The sequence below is a fragment of the Balaenoptera ricei genome, chromosome X (genome assembly GCF_028023285.1).
Source record: "Balaenoptera ricei isolate mBalRic1 chromosome X, mBalRic1.hap2, whole genome shotgun sequence".
Lineage (NCBI taxonomy): Eukaryota > Metazoa > Chordata > Mammalia > Artiodactyla > Balaenopteridae > Balaenoptera > Balaenoptera ricei.
In genome coordinates, this window is record NC_082660.1 from 132,708,485 (window position 1) to 132,722,719 (window position 14,235).

At 48.2% G+C, this 14,235-nt stretch overlaps 1 protein-coding gene across 2 annotated transcripts; it reads left to right on the top strand.

Annotated features, from left to right (window-relative positions):
- The first annotated feature begins 1,096 nt into the window (after positions 1 to 1,096).
- On the top strand, positions 1,097 to 6,045 carry HMGB3 (high mobility group box 3). 2 transcript variants are annotated; one of them, XM_059910037.1, is made up of 5 exons: positions 1,097 to 1,174; positions 3,373 to 3,527; positions 3,804 to 3,943; positions 4,423 to 4,597; positions 5,030 to 6,045. In XM_059910037.1, exons 2-5 carry the CDS (start codon positions 3,378 to 3,380, stop codon positions 5,165 to 5,167), a joined length of 603 nt encoding a protein of 200 aa, XP_059766020.1. In that variant the 5' UTR covers positions 1,097 to 1,174; positions 3,373 to 3,377; the 3' UTR covers positions 5,168 to 6,045. The 2 variants fall into 2 exon arrangements, with proteins under 2 accessions (XP_059766020.1, XP_059766021.1); XM_059910038.1 differs by lacking the exon at positions 1,097 to 1,174 and adding an exon at positions 1,236 to 1,387.
- The last annotated feature ends 8,190 nt before the right edge of the window (positions 6,046 to 14,235 follow it).

Consider the following 14,235-nt stretch of genomic DNA (forward strand, 5'->3'; position numbering starts at 1 on the left):
CTGATACTAGCATTTGGAAAGGGACATTTCTTCCTCCTGCGTGACTCTCCTTTACAATGCAGGACATTTGGCATCCCTGGCCATCCCATCCTTATATTAAATTCCAGCAGCAAATCCCAATCATGGAGCATTTCCCAACATCCCTTAGAGGTGACACTGTCCCCTCCAACACACGCATTTTGAAAACCATTGCCTGAAGCCCCCCAAAAGAATTGACTTGCTCAAGGCCAAACCACCCAGTGACAAAGCCAAGGCCAAGTCAAATCTCATTCATTTATTCCAAGAACTTTTATTCTTCAATAGGGTGTGTGTCAGAAGAGCAAAGGGAACGCGGGCCTGAACTGAGGCAGTGGAGAGGGGACTCCCCGCCCGCAAAACTACTACTTCCCACGATTTCTCTCCTTTTGCCAAACTCCGGTTTCCTCCTCTAGCCCACCTAGCTCGCCGTTTCCGCAATTGCAGCACAAATTGACTTTCTGGCAATTAGTGGAAAGAGTCTAGTCGAGCGCGATCCGCGGGAGGAGAATCAGGTGCTTTTCAGGCGGGGCAGGGGAGTGCGAGTGCCGAAACCCAGAGGTCTCGGGAGCGAGCAGCCGCCTTCCGCCGGGCATTCGAGAGAGAGCTGCCGCCAGGCCCCTGCGGCAGAGTCACGGCGGAACTCGGTGGAGGTGGAGGACCGTCGACCCTCGCGGTTGATCCCTGGAGGTGTCCCGGGGCGGGGGGGGGGGCTGTCTGGGGGCTCACAGGCCGCAGCGCAGAGGGAGCAGAGAGCAGCGCAGCCGGGCTCGACCTCGCCCTCCAGACACCAGAGGCCGAGGCCGCTGGGAATGGAGGGGCCACCTCTCCAAAGTCCTTTGAGATCCCAGCTCTGTTCGAAGAGGGGGGTGCGGGGGGTGGGAAAGCGAGATTATTATTATTCCTCTGTTTTGCCTCTGCAGCCAGCGCCGGCGGGTTGTTCTGTTTGAATGAATGATCCCAGCGGCCGCGCCCAATGGGCGCCCGCGCCTGTTTAATATTCATGAGGCCCGCAGCCAATGGCCGGGCGAGGAGGCTGTTTTAAACGGCGGAGCCCGCTGGCCAATCAGGCGGCTCTCGTGGAGGCAGCTAGCGCGAGGCTGTGGAGCGCTGAGCCGCGCGTCGTGCCCTGCGCTGCCCAGACTAGCGAACAATACAGGTACGTTTCGCACCGCCCGCCGCTGCTGCTGCTGCCGCCGCCGCCGCTGCCGCTGCCGCCGCCGCAGCAGCAGAAGCAGCGCCCGCACAACTTTCCGGCCCGCGCCGCCGCGAGCGCGCTCCGCCGCCGCCGCCCCCTGCCTCTCCTCCCCGCGCCCTTCCCTCCCCCTTCGCCTCCTTTCTTGCTAGGTGCGGGAAGGAAGGAGCAATTCAGGTGTTTCAACTTTTCAGTGCTTCAAGCTGAGCTCCCCGCTGTCGGGGCTGGGCTCCCTCCGGGGAGCCACCCTCGGCCGACGCCCCCGGGGCAGCGGCCCAGGGACCGAGGCCCCCTGAAGCCAGATGTTCGGGCAGCTGCGGCGGCGCGAGCCGAGGGGCGGCTGCGGGTTCGGGTGGCGCGCGTCCCGGCGCGGGGCGGCGGCCCGGGGAAGGGGGCCGGTGCTCCCCGGCCCGGGACGGACTCCGCGGGGGGCGGGCGACCGCTGCCCGCCGGGGGCTACGGCGCAGGCAAACTTCGCTCCCGGGCTCGGCGGGCGCCGCGCAGACCCGCGGGCTGCACTGCTGCTTCTGCTTTAACATGGCCGTCGCGGGAGCGCCTGGCGGCCCGTGGTGGGGGGGCGCGGGCCAGCCGCCCCCCGCTTCTCTCCTGCCCGCCGGGCGCCGCCGCCGCCGCCGCCGCCGCGAACATGGCTGGCGCGGCGCTCGGCTCGGGCGAGCGGAGGACCGGCGGGCGGGCGGGGTGGGCGGCGGCGGCGGCTCCCGGGAGGGCTCCGGGCTCGGCCCCGGTGCTCGCGGCCTGCGGCCGGAGGCGTGGAGAGCCGGGGTCGCCGCCGCGGGCCCCAGCGCGGCCGAGCGTCATGGCCGCACGGGCGCCTTTGTTATCCGGAGCAGTGCGCCCCGCGCCGGCGGGGGGGGAGGGGGCTCCGGCCCGCGGCCTCCGCAGCCCCGGGCGGGGCGGGGCGGGGTGGGGGCTGGCGAGCAGGCGGCGGCGGCGGCGGCGGCGGTGGCGGGGCCCGGACCGCTTTGTTCGCCGCCGCCGCCTGCGCCGGCCGCGCGCGGATCAGCCATTTTAGCGAACGGGGCTCGGAGGCACGGCTGGCGCCACCGTCGCCGCCGCCGTTGCCCGCCCGGCTCCGCGCCCCCGACGCGCTGCCGCCGCCGCCACCCCCGGCCCCGTGCGCCCCCCGGGGGTGGCAGCGGCGGATTTCAGGGGCACTTTCTTTCATCAGGAAGCTTTTGACAAAATGGAAGGTGAATTATGTGTGTCCCGGTGACCCAGCGCGGGGCCGAGCCCGGCTGCCCGTGGCCGGCCCGGGGTTCCCCCCGCGACCCGTCCCGCCGCACCCATGCCGCCGCCGCGGGGCCCTAATTCAGCCTTTCGGTCTGCCCCTGCGAAGGGGAGCGCTTTAGTTTTGCGTGATGACCTTGGGTGTGGGAAAAGGAAAAGATGGCGGGAAGCAGGGGGGTGGGACAGGGACGATGACACGCCACAGCTGCATTTTTATTTGGAAACTTTGGAGAAAGTGTTCCTGGCTGGACATGCGTTCCGCTTTACCGACGAGCAAGACTACCCCTTTTGGTCTCCCCTCCCCCTTTAGGTAACGATGAAGTGACAGATTTGAACTAGTAGTACAAGGGATAGCTGCTCACTTGCCAGCTCACCCTTCTTGTAAAAGCCATTTTTATAAGCCAGAACGCTTCAAAAATAGTGAAATTTCAAATGTTCCCTGTTTACAGTTCTCCTGCTTGGATCTTGTGTTTGGCAGTGGTGACAGTATTTTCGTCTCTAACATAGTAAAACAGATGACCAGCTAGCCTTAAGTCGTTGGTTTCAAGCTTCTGCCATCCACCTGCACCCTCTCTCTACAAATGTGTCCTCCCCAGTGCCCTTCCCATTATGTGATTGTAGTTTTCAAAACGTAGTAGTTCTGAGTCGGAATATACCTCTGAGCCACCCCACTTGGGTTGGTTCCATTTGGAGAACTTGATCTCTCTCAGAGAAGTAACTCGCAAACCAGCGCACTTCGTGCTGGTCAAAAAAAGTTAAATGACATGCGACAGTGAAACTGATTTCCTCCCCACTCTGCCTTCAGCTGCTAGTGGCAGCTGCGGGGAGGAGGGTTCTTCCTAAATGGCCACCTTTGGTATATCTTGTATATATTCATTGTATTTGTTTTTCTTTGTCTCTCTTCCTTTCATCAGTCAAGATGGCTAAAGGTGATCCCAAGAAACCAAAGGGCAAGATGTCTGCTTATGCCTTCTTTGTGCAGACGTGCAGAGAGGAACATAAGAAGAAAAACCCTGAGGTCCCTGTCAATTTTGCAGAATTTTCCAAGAAATGCTCTGAGAGGTGGAAGGTATTTTTCTTTTGTATCTTTCGAGCCAGTCCTAGTTGGATTTCACACTTTGTGTTTACTTACCTTCAGTGTAGCCCCAGGTGGCTGTTTTCTTCCTCTTAGACTCATCTTGCCTGTCTTTAGAACTTCGCATGTGTGCTTCTATTTTCGAAGACTCTACCAGGGTTTAAGTCCCCTTTTGCAAGTGATTATAGCAGCTGCCACTTTAATTAAAGGACAACTGAACAGGTATGTGCTCATGGCATTGAGGAATTTAACAGGTCCTATTCTTTGCAGACAATGTCTGGGAAAGAGAAGTCTAAATTTGATGAAATGGCAAAGGCAGATAAAGTGCGCTATGATCGGGAAATGAAGGATTACGGACCAGCTAAGGGAGGCAAGAAGAAGAAGGACCCGAATGCCCCCAAGAGACCACCGTAAGTGACTATAGGATTCAGTATAACAGTTAAGAGCTTTCCTTCTGCTTGAAAGATTTTTTAAAAGATAACTACCTAAAAAATGTTGAGATACGTCTGCAAAACATTCTGTACTTTGAGCTTTAAAATGCAGGGCCAGGGAAGTCCGGAGTTACGGCTGTGTTTGTGAGCTGTGTGCCTGGTTGGCTGTCGGCCTTTCCACTGGGAAGGAGGCAGACAGCCCAGTTCTGGGTGTCAGGGTCCGGTCCATAGGCGTGTTCTCTACCCTCTTCCCAGGAACTGAGAAAGCACCATATATTTCTGAAGCGTCTTAGCATTCTGGTACCTACAACTTTGTAACATTGTGCCTGGCATCACACATTTCTTCACTTGGCAGGAGTCGTAGTGGTAGGAATTTGTGTATTCAGGAACACGGGATTTCGACTTCAGCTCCCATTTTGGTGGGTTCTCATGTAATGTATACCATTCTCCCCTCCAAGGTCTGGATTTTTCCTGTTCTGTTCTGAATTCCGCCCGAAGATCAAATCTACAAACCCTGGCATCTCTATTGGAGACGTGGCGAAGAAGCTGGGCGAGATGTGGAATAACTTAAGTGACAGCGAGAAGCAGCCATACATCAACAAGGCAGCAAAGCTGAAGGAGAAATACGAGAAGGTGAGGGGGATCAGAGTGCCGTGCGCGGGCTGGGGCCCCTGGGAGCCTGGATGGGTGAGCAGTCAGCTGCCCTGGCTGGGGCTGGGCTGGGGGTGGAAGGCTGCAGGACCCGTCTCCGCTCCAGATCAGCCTGGTGTGCTGGTGGTCTGGCTTCTGACCGATGTTTGTGTCTGGGGCAACTTTTCAGGCAGGCCTCGAACTTGGATCATGTGGGATGCCCCGGGCAGAGGGTCTGATACTGCTATTCACGGGACTTTGCGAGCGCTTGAACACCCGTTCATCCGCAACTGGAATGGCTGAGAACCCAACTTGAATCTGGAAACAAATACTTGAAAGAGCAGCCCTGTCTTCCTCCCTTGTTTTCTTATTCTGGGGCGGGGACAGCTGGCTTCTCCCCTTGGCTCATTGGGAATGTGTCCCTGTTCCTTCCAGGATGTCGCAGACTATAAGTCTAAAGGGAAGTTTGATGGCGCCAAGGGTCCTGCTAAAGTTGCCCGGAAAAAGGTGGAAGAGGAAGATGAAGACGACGAGGACGAAGAAGAGGAGGAGGAGGAGGAGGAGGATGAATAAAAAAAAACTGTTGATCTGTCTCCTTGTGAATACCTTAGAGTAGGGAGCGCCGTGATTGACACACCTCTCGCCTGAGACGTGTCTGTTGCCCTCATTAGGTTGAATTACCCAGTTGGATCATGATCATATCGTAGTCTCAGAGTGCTCTAGCAATTGTCAGTGGTTTACATGAAGCGGCCATGGGTGTCTGGAGCACCCGGAAACTGTATCAAAGTTGTACATATTTCCAAACATTTTTAAAATGAAAAGGCTCTCGTGTTCTCCTCACTCTGTGCACTTTGCTGTTGGTGTGACAAGGCATTTAAAGAAGTTTCTCGCATTTTTTTTTTTTTTTTAATTTGTGAGGTGGTGTGTTAACTCTATGGTCGTTGACTAGGAATCCTGAGTTCTCAACTGTACATATCTATAGTTTGTAAAAAGAACAAAGCAACCGAGACACACTCTTGACGCTCCTTGCTTGGCGTGGAGGCTGTAGGAGCGATGCCTTCCGGAGGGGCCGTAGCTCAGGGCGTGCACTGTGGGGCTGGACCTGTGGACACTGCAGTGGGCATCCATTTAGCTTCAGGTTGTCTTGTTTCTGTATATAGAGACATAGCATCCCGCTGCCATTCTTAGCTGTGGAAAAGGGGGGGGGTCAGCTGGCATGAGAAGTGTTTTGGATCCTTTTTAGTTGAAGTGTGGTAGTTTTAAACTGTTTGTTTTTTAAACAAACCATAGAACTCTTCATTGTCAGCAAAGCCAAGAGCCACTGCATTGATGAAAGTTCAAGAACCTTCTGTACTAAACACGATCTGCAATGTTCTGTTATTTTTTTTTTTTGTATGTTTAGAATGCTGAAATGTTTTTGAAGTTAAATAAACAGTATTACATTTTTAAAATCGTGCTCTGTGATAGTCTAAATGTCTGACTCACAGCAGTTTTAGCAGGACAACCTACTCCATGGTATCTGGTGACTAGCCTCCTGGTGAATCTGATAAATGACTGACTTACTGTGGCCAGCCTCCTGAGGAGGGAGATGGAAGAGGGCTACTTGAAGCTGCTGCATGATTTTGTTTGTGTCTGAGAGGCATTAAGATGAAGTCTGAGCTGTTGAATATAGGAGCTAAGGTCATGGTACAGGCCAGATTTAGCACCCTTCAGAGGTTTGGGAAGGTGGGTGGTTAGGATTAAGGCTGACTACTGTGTAGGATGTTTTTGTTTTTGGTCTCCCACTCTGCCCCCCACGTTGTGGGTGTGAAATTCATTGCTGAACAGCAAAAAAAAAAAAAAAAATCTTTTGGGCTTTGTTTTTCCTTTCACCGTCTGCCCCTACCCCCCAGTACTCATACTAGAATATTATTTGTTCTGCTCAACAATCAAGGCGGTCTTGAGCTGGAACAATCTCTCCTGGACCCCAGGGAGGGGTGGGTGGAGGAGGGAGCAGTGTCCTTTTTTTCCCCTGACTTAAAGAAACCAAACACTCCAAGGAAGATGGCTGGGCTCCTGTTGCAGTTTCCATGATGGGGCACCTGCAGGGCAGGGCGATGGAATCAACTGCTTCTAAGCACTAAATGCATCAGAAGAAAAGACCCATCTACCCGTGGTTTGACCTCCGGAACACAGATTGTTAAAATGTTAAATTGTTAAGCCGGAAGAAGCCTGGTGTAAGTTTCAGTGGTTATTTCCAGCCTGGTGTATGTTTCACTGGTTATTTCTTGTTGGAAGATGTAGCATTTTGTCGCAAGTTGGGCTGAGGGGTGCTGACCATAGTGGCAGATGGTGATCTTAAATGTTTTGAGTGCTGCTGTGTACGGGCCGTAAGGAAGGGGACTATATTGTAGGTGAGCGTTGGTATTGCCCAGCGTTTGTCCACGGATGTGTGTGTTGGAGACTGAAGCGCTCGGGTGTTTTAATGACGCCGAGGAGAAAGCAGTTTATTTAAAATTCACTATTTAGAAGCTTGCGTGTCTGCACGCAGCATCTTGCACACGCTGTCAGGGACATGGTCACGGTCACCGGCCCGATCTCTAATCTGCATTCATAGCCATTCCTTGTCACATCACAACTGTTTGTCCTAAGTGTGTTTTTCTAGTTCTAGAAAATGACCACTAATTAAAAAACCCTTGGTCCTGAGGTTTGCCCAGAGGTGCTTGTCCAGGATCGCCCTTCCGTGCCTCAGCTCTGCCTGGTCACTTCCCTCCAGCCATTGTTTGGCATCGTTGGGTAAAGCCTCTGCCACCTGACACACAGCTGACCAGCCTAAGACGTGGGAGCTGTGACCAACCTTGTCAAATACGAGAAGCTCAACCGGTAGTCACAAAGGACAGATTTCTCACTAAGAGGTGCCCCTCTATCTGATGGAAACTGGGCAAGTCACCTATGGAAGGGAAAGACTAGAAAGAGATGACTTTCTTTTGTGCTGCTACAGTAGTTAAACCTAAGTGGGGGACCTGTTAAGTGGTCTTTGATTAAGTAGACATTTACTTCTAAAGAGACTCAGGGCAGCTTGGCCCATTAGCTGCTTGCAGCAAGAGGACTACTGTAAGATTTTCACCCATTACCATTGCTCCTCTTGATGGAATGATGCCTCGTCGCTCCTCTGTGATGCTACAAGTGGCATGGTGTCACCATCTAAGGCTTCAGCTTAGCCTGATCTCTGGGCCCAGGTATGTGTTCCTACAATGCCAACCTGTTATTATTTTTTAATCAAAAGGACAGTATCTGCTTTATCTTCTAACACCCTTACCCCGTTCTCGAATGATGTTTTATCCTTGAGAGAACAAGGCTGTGATGTAGCAACTATTGTCTGTGTCTCCTGTGTGTCTGTTCTTGTCACAAATGTATTTGGGGACGTTGAATGCATTCATTTTCTGTAATAAAGTTTCTTAATCAGTCTTCCCCAAAAGTAATCAGTGGGCTGTCTGCAATCTGTTTGAGATACTGAGCCTCTGTATTTTGGGCTGATTATAATCAAGGTTTTAGAAGTACAAGCTTCACTGTAACTATAGATCTAAACTAAGGTTTAATGGAAAGATGCCATCAAAAAGAGCAAGCGTTAAGGGCTCCAAAGCCCCTAACTCGATCAACCCTTCAGCCAGAGGGGTAGGGGGAGAGTTGGCTCTGGAGCCCTATGCCAGGGTGAATATGCAATTTGCAGGAGCTGCTGTTGATAAAGTGGCTGGGTACTTGTAATCGGCCAGCCCTGCCAACCAGGACTCCCTGAGGCCGAGGGTCTGGGCTCAGTTGGCTGGCAGAGCCAGGCCCAACAAGGAGTTTTGGATGAGAGCCACAGGGCCACTTGCTGTACTTGGCCCCTGGCTTAGTTTCATGTGGAGCCCAAAGCTATTTGGGAGGAGGTGATCTGTGGGCCAACTCTGCAGCCCCAGCCTTCCCTTCCTGCTTCAAACAGAGCAACCCCCGCCTTGTTTTGTATCTTGAGCATCCTCCTAAGATGTTAGCCTAAAAAAGAAACTGGGGGACTTCCATGGTGGCGCAGTGGTTAAGAATCCGCCTGCCAATGCAGGGGACACGGGTTCGAGCCCTGGTCCGGGAAGATCCCACATGCCGCGGAGCAACTAAGCCCGTGCGCCACAACGACCGAGCCTGCGCTCTAGAGCCCACGAGCCACAACTACTGAGCCCGCGTTCCGCAACTACTGCAGCCCGCGTGCCTAGAGCCTGTGCTCCGCAACAAAGAGAAGCCACCTCAATGAGAAGCCCACGCACAGCAACGAAGACCCAACGCAGCCAAAAATTAAATAAATAAATAAATTCATAAAAAAAAAAAAGCTGGGACACCATATTGATAAAATAAGGGAAACATCATCTCAGTAGATACATTAAAAGTGTTTGATAAAATCCAACACCCTTCTGTGATAAAAACAAACAAACACTCTGAAAGCTGGGAATAGAACGGAACTTCCTCAGATTGAACACTTAGGAAAACCACAGCTAATATCCTACTCAATGAGAGACTGAAAGCTCTCCCCCTAGGTTTAGGAACAAGACAGGGATGGCCACTTGTGCCACCTCTATTCATCATTGTACTGGAAGTTCTAGCCAGGGCAATTAGGCAAGACAAAGCAAAAGCGTCCAGACTGGAAATGAAGGAATAAAGCTATGTCTATTTGCAGGTGAGATAATCTTGTATATAGACAATCCTAAGGAATTCCCAAATAAAACTGTCAGAACAAATGAGTTCAGCAAAATTGCAGGACACAAGATCAATGTATAAAAATTGTTATATTTCTATATATTAGCAATGAACAATTTGAAAATGAAACTAAGCAAACAATTCCATTTATAATAGCATCAAAAAGAAGTCCTGGGCTTCCCTGGTGGCGCAGTGGTTGGGAATCTGCCTGCTAATGCAGGGGACACGGGTTCGCGCCCTGGTCTGGGAAGATCCCACATGCCACGGAGCAAGTAGGCCCGTGAGCCACAACTACTGAGCCTGCGCGTCTGGAGCCTGTGCTCCACAACAAAAGAGGCCACAATAGTGAGAGGCACGCGCACGGCGATGAAGAGTAGCCCCCGCTTGCCGCAACTACAGGAAGCCCTAGCACAGAAACGAAGACCCAACATAGTAATCAATCAATAAATAAATAAATCTTAAAAAAAAAAAAAGAGGACTATTTAAAAAAAAAAAAAGAAGAAGAAGTCCTTAGGGTGTGGGGGAGGGATAGTAAGGGAGTTTGGAATTGACATGTACACACTGCTATATTTAAAACGGATAACCAACAGGGACCTAGTGTATAGCACAGGGAACCCTGCTCCATGTTATGTAACAACCTAAATGGGAAAAGAATTTGCAATAGAATAAATGCATGTATGTGTATAACTGAATCACTTTGCTCTACGCCTGAAACTAACACAACATTGTTAATCAACTATTCTCCAACATAAAAAGTTAAATAAAAATACTTAGTAACAAACTGAACAAAATAAGTGTAAAATGTATATGGGGAGAACTACAAAACATTACTGAAAGACCTTAAATACCTAAAGAAATGGAAAGACATGCCATATTCATGGGTAGGCAGAAAAGATTGTTAAGATGGCAATACTCCTGAAATTGATCTATAGATTCAATGAAATTCCTATCAGAATCCCAGCTGGCTCCTTTGTAGAAATTGACGAGGTGATCCTGAATTTCATATGGAAATTCAAGGGACCCAGGATAGCCAGAAGAATCTTGAAAAAGAACAAAGTTGGAGGACTTGGACTTCCCAATTTCAAGACTTACTACAAAGCTGCAGTAATCAAGACAGTGTGGTAACGGCATAAGGACAGACATATATACCAATAGATTAAAACTGAGAGTCCAGAAATATACCCATATATATATAGCCAATAGACTTTCAACGAGGGTATCAATACAATTTTATGGGGAAGAGGATAGTCTTTTAAGCAAATGGTGTTGGGCCAACCGGGTATTCACATGCAAAGAAATAAATTTCGACCCATAACTCAACGCCACATACAAAAAATTAAAAATGGATCAAAGATCTAAATGTAAGAGCTAAACTATAAAACTCTTCCTAGGAGACATAGGTGTAAATCTTTGGCAATGGTTTCTTAGGACACTGAAAGCACAAAGCAACTAAAGAAAACAGATAAATTGAACATCAAAAAAATAAAAAAAACTTTCATGCTTCAAACAATATCATCAGGAAAGTGAAAAGACAATCTACAGAATAGGAGAAAATATTTACAAATCATATATCTGATAAGAAGCTAGTATCCAAAACATATAAAGGACCATTATAACTCAATAATAAAAGGACAACCAAATTAAAATGTGGGCCAAAGATCTGAATAGACATTTCTCCAAATCAGATGTACAAATGACAATATGCCCATGAAAAGATGCTCAGCATCATTAGCCATCAGGAAAATGCAAATCAAAACCATAATGAGATACCACTTCACTCTTACTAGCATGCATTTAATAATAATATAAAAAAGAAAATAACCAGAATTGGTGAGGATGTGGAGAAATTGGAACACTTGTACATTGCTGGTGGGAATGTAAAATGGTGCAGTCACTGTGGAAAATAGTTTGGTCCCTGAATCAGAGTTATACATAGAATATGAACATAGACTTTGACCCAGCAATTCCATTCCTAGGTATACACCCAACGAATTGAAACCAGATCTTCAAACAAATACTTGTACGTGAATATTTGTAGCAGCATTATTCATAATAGTTAAAAAATGGAAGCAATCCAAATGTCCATCAAGTAATGAATGGATAAACAAAATGTGGTCTATCCATACAATGCAATATTATTGAGCCATAAAAAGGAAGGAAGTACTGACACAGAGGCCACATAGATGGACCTTGGAAGCATTGTGCGAAGGGAAAGAAACCAGTCACAAAAGGCCACATATTGTATGATTCCATTTATATGAAATGCCCAGAATAAGGCAAATGCATAGAGTTAGAAAGTAGATTAGTGGTTGCCAGGGGCTAGGGGTTGCTGGGGGGAAATGAGGACTGACTGCTAATAGGGGGATTCTTTTTGGGAAAATGAAAATGTTCTAAAATTAGATAGCAGTGATAGTTGTACAACTCTGTGAATATAGTAAAAAGTGTATACTCTAAATGGGCGACGCAGCGGCAGAAAGGTGTTTTTTTGCACTTGACAGCGTGGGGAACTGGGTGGTCCTTATGGACAGTTGGTTCAGGGGAGTGATGCCGATGGAGATCTGACTCCAGAGTGGAGACAGTGGGGGGCGTGGGGTGAGGAGCAGAACCAGGGTAGGTGGTTTTGTTTGTTGCTGTTCTTATTTTTGAGATAGGAGAGACATGAGGGGTCGTGATCCGTGATGACACTACCTGTATATCGCCAGGCAAAGCCTCTCCCCCGACCTCCAGACCTCTAGATCAAATCATCTCTTTGACAAGCCACTTGGATGACCCACAGGCACCTTGAACTCCATATGTTCAAACGTAAACTCCTCATCTTCTCCCAAATCTGTTCTTCATCCCAGCCTGCAATCTGGAACTCCATCCCAGCTTATATTTACAAATAACTATTCACTTAAAGACAAATTTCAATTAATAATCACAATGGGAATTTAGTTATTTAATGCAACCACTAATCTAATGTCACCAATAAAATCTAAGCAGTTATCCTGGGCTCCTTTTCTCACACCTCCTCTCATTCATGCTGTCAGTGTAGGTAAAGCTCTTGTCTCCAAATTCTCTCATACCCTCGTAGAGCTAGCCTAGAACTTAAATTTTTCAGGCGTTTGCTCACCAATTTCCCACCAGGGAAATCTCCAACTCTGATGCCCTGGTTGTATCTGTCTGGCATGATACCGTCAGAGCCGGAGACAAGCTGTAGCTCGGGCCCTTACTCTCTTTTGTCTGGATGAATGTAACAGCTTCCCAAATGATTTCCGCGCATTCCCTCTTACCCCTCCTTCATCCCCAGACCTAGTAGAGCCACTGATGCATACTTGGTGCTAAGTATGTATTCATTGCCTAAATAAATGAATGAAGAGGGACAGATAAGGGGAAAATTCAGCAGAGCTGGACCTCATAGGCCATCTTAAAAATTTGAGCTTTCCTAAGGTCAAGGGTGAGCGTTGAAGAATTTTCATCTGTTGGTGTTTGGGGTGTGGTGGATGATGACATGGTCAGATAGGTATTGTAGTTAAATTACGACGGCATCTGTGAGGAGGTTGGATTAGAAGACACGGGGAGGGGCAAGAGTGAAAGCAACTCTCAACTCTTAGTGACTTAACACAACAGGAAGGTTACATCTCACTGACATTACAGTCCAGTCAAATATTTGGCAGGTAGCCCTCCATATTGTGACTCAGGGATCACAGCTCCTTCCATTTGGTGGTGGGACCATCTTCAATCCATGGCCTCTGTGTCACTGCAGAATAGGCTTTATTTTTTTTTTTAATTTAATTTTTATTTACATTGGAGTATAGTTGTGTTAGTTTCAGGTGTACAGCAAAGTGAATCAGTTATACATATACATATAGCCATTCTTTTTCAGATTCTTTTCCCATGTAGGTTATTACAGAGTGTGAGTAGAGTTCCCTGTGCTATACAGTAGGTCCTTGTTGGTTATCTATTTTATATATAGTAGTGTGTATCTGTTAATCCCAATCTCCCAATTTATCCCTCCCCACCTCTCCCCTTTGGTAACCATAGGTTTGTTTTCTATGTCTGTGAGTCTGTTTCTGTTTTGTAGATCATTTGTGTCATTTTTTTAGATTCCACGTATAAGTGGTATCATATGATATTTGTCTTTCTCTGTCTGACTTACTTCACTTAGTATGATAATCTCTAGGTCCATCCATGTTGCTGCAAATGGCATTATTTCATTCTTTTTTATGGCTGAGTAATATTCATTGTAGATATATACCACATCTTCTTTATCCATTCGTCTGTTGATGGACATTTAGGTTGCTTCCATGTCTTGGCTATTGTAAATAGTGCTGCAATGAACATTGGGGTGCATGTATCTTTTTGAATTCGAGTTTTTTTCTGGATATACGCCCAGGAGTGGGATTGCTGGCTCATATGGCAACTCTATTTTTAGTTTTTTGAGGACCCTCCATACTGTTCTCCACAGTGGGTGCACCAATTTACATTCCTACCAACAGTGTAAGAGGGTTCCCTTTTCTCCGCACCCTCTCCAGCATTTATTGTTTGTAGACTTTTTGATGATGGCCATTCTGACCGGTGTGAGGTGATACCTCATTGTAGTTTTGATTTGCATTTCTCCAATAATTAGTGATGTTGAGCATCTTTTCATGTGCCTGTTGGCCATCTGTATGTCTTCTTAGGAGAAATGTCTATTTAGATCTTCTGCCCATTTTCTGATTGGGTTGTTTGTTTTTTTTTTTTTTTTGATATTGATCTGCGTGAGCTGTTTGTATATTTTGGAGATTAATCCCTTGTCGGTTGCTTCTTTTGCAAATATTTTCTCCCATTCTCTGGGTTGTCTTTTAGCTTTGTTCATGGTTTCCTTTGCTGTGCAAAAGCTTTTAAGTTTCATTAGGTCCCATTTGTTTATTTTTGTTTTTATTTTCATTACTCTAGGAGGTGGACAGAATAGGCTT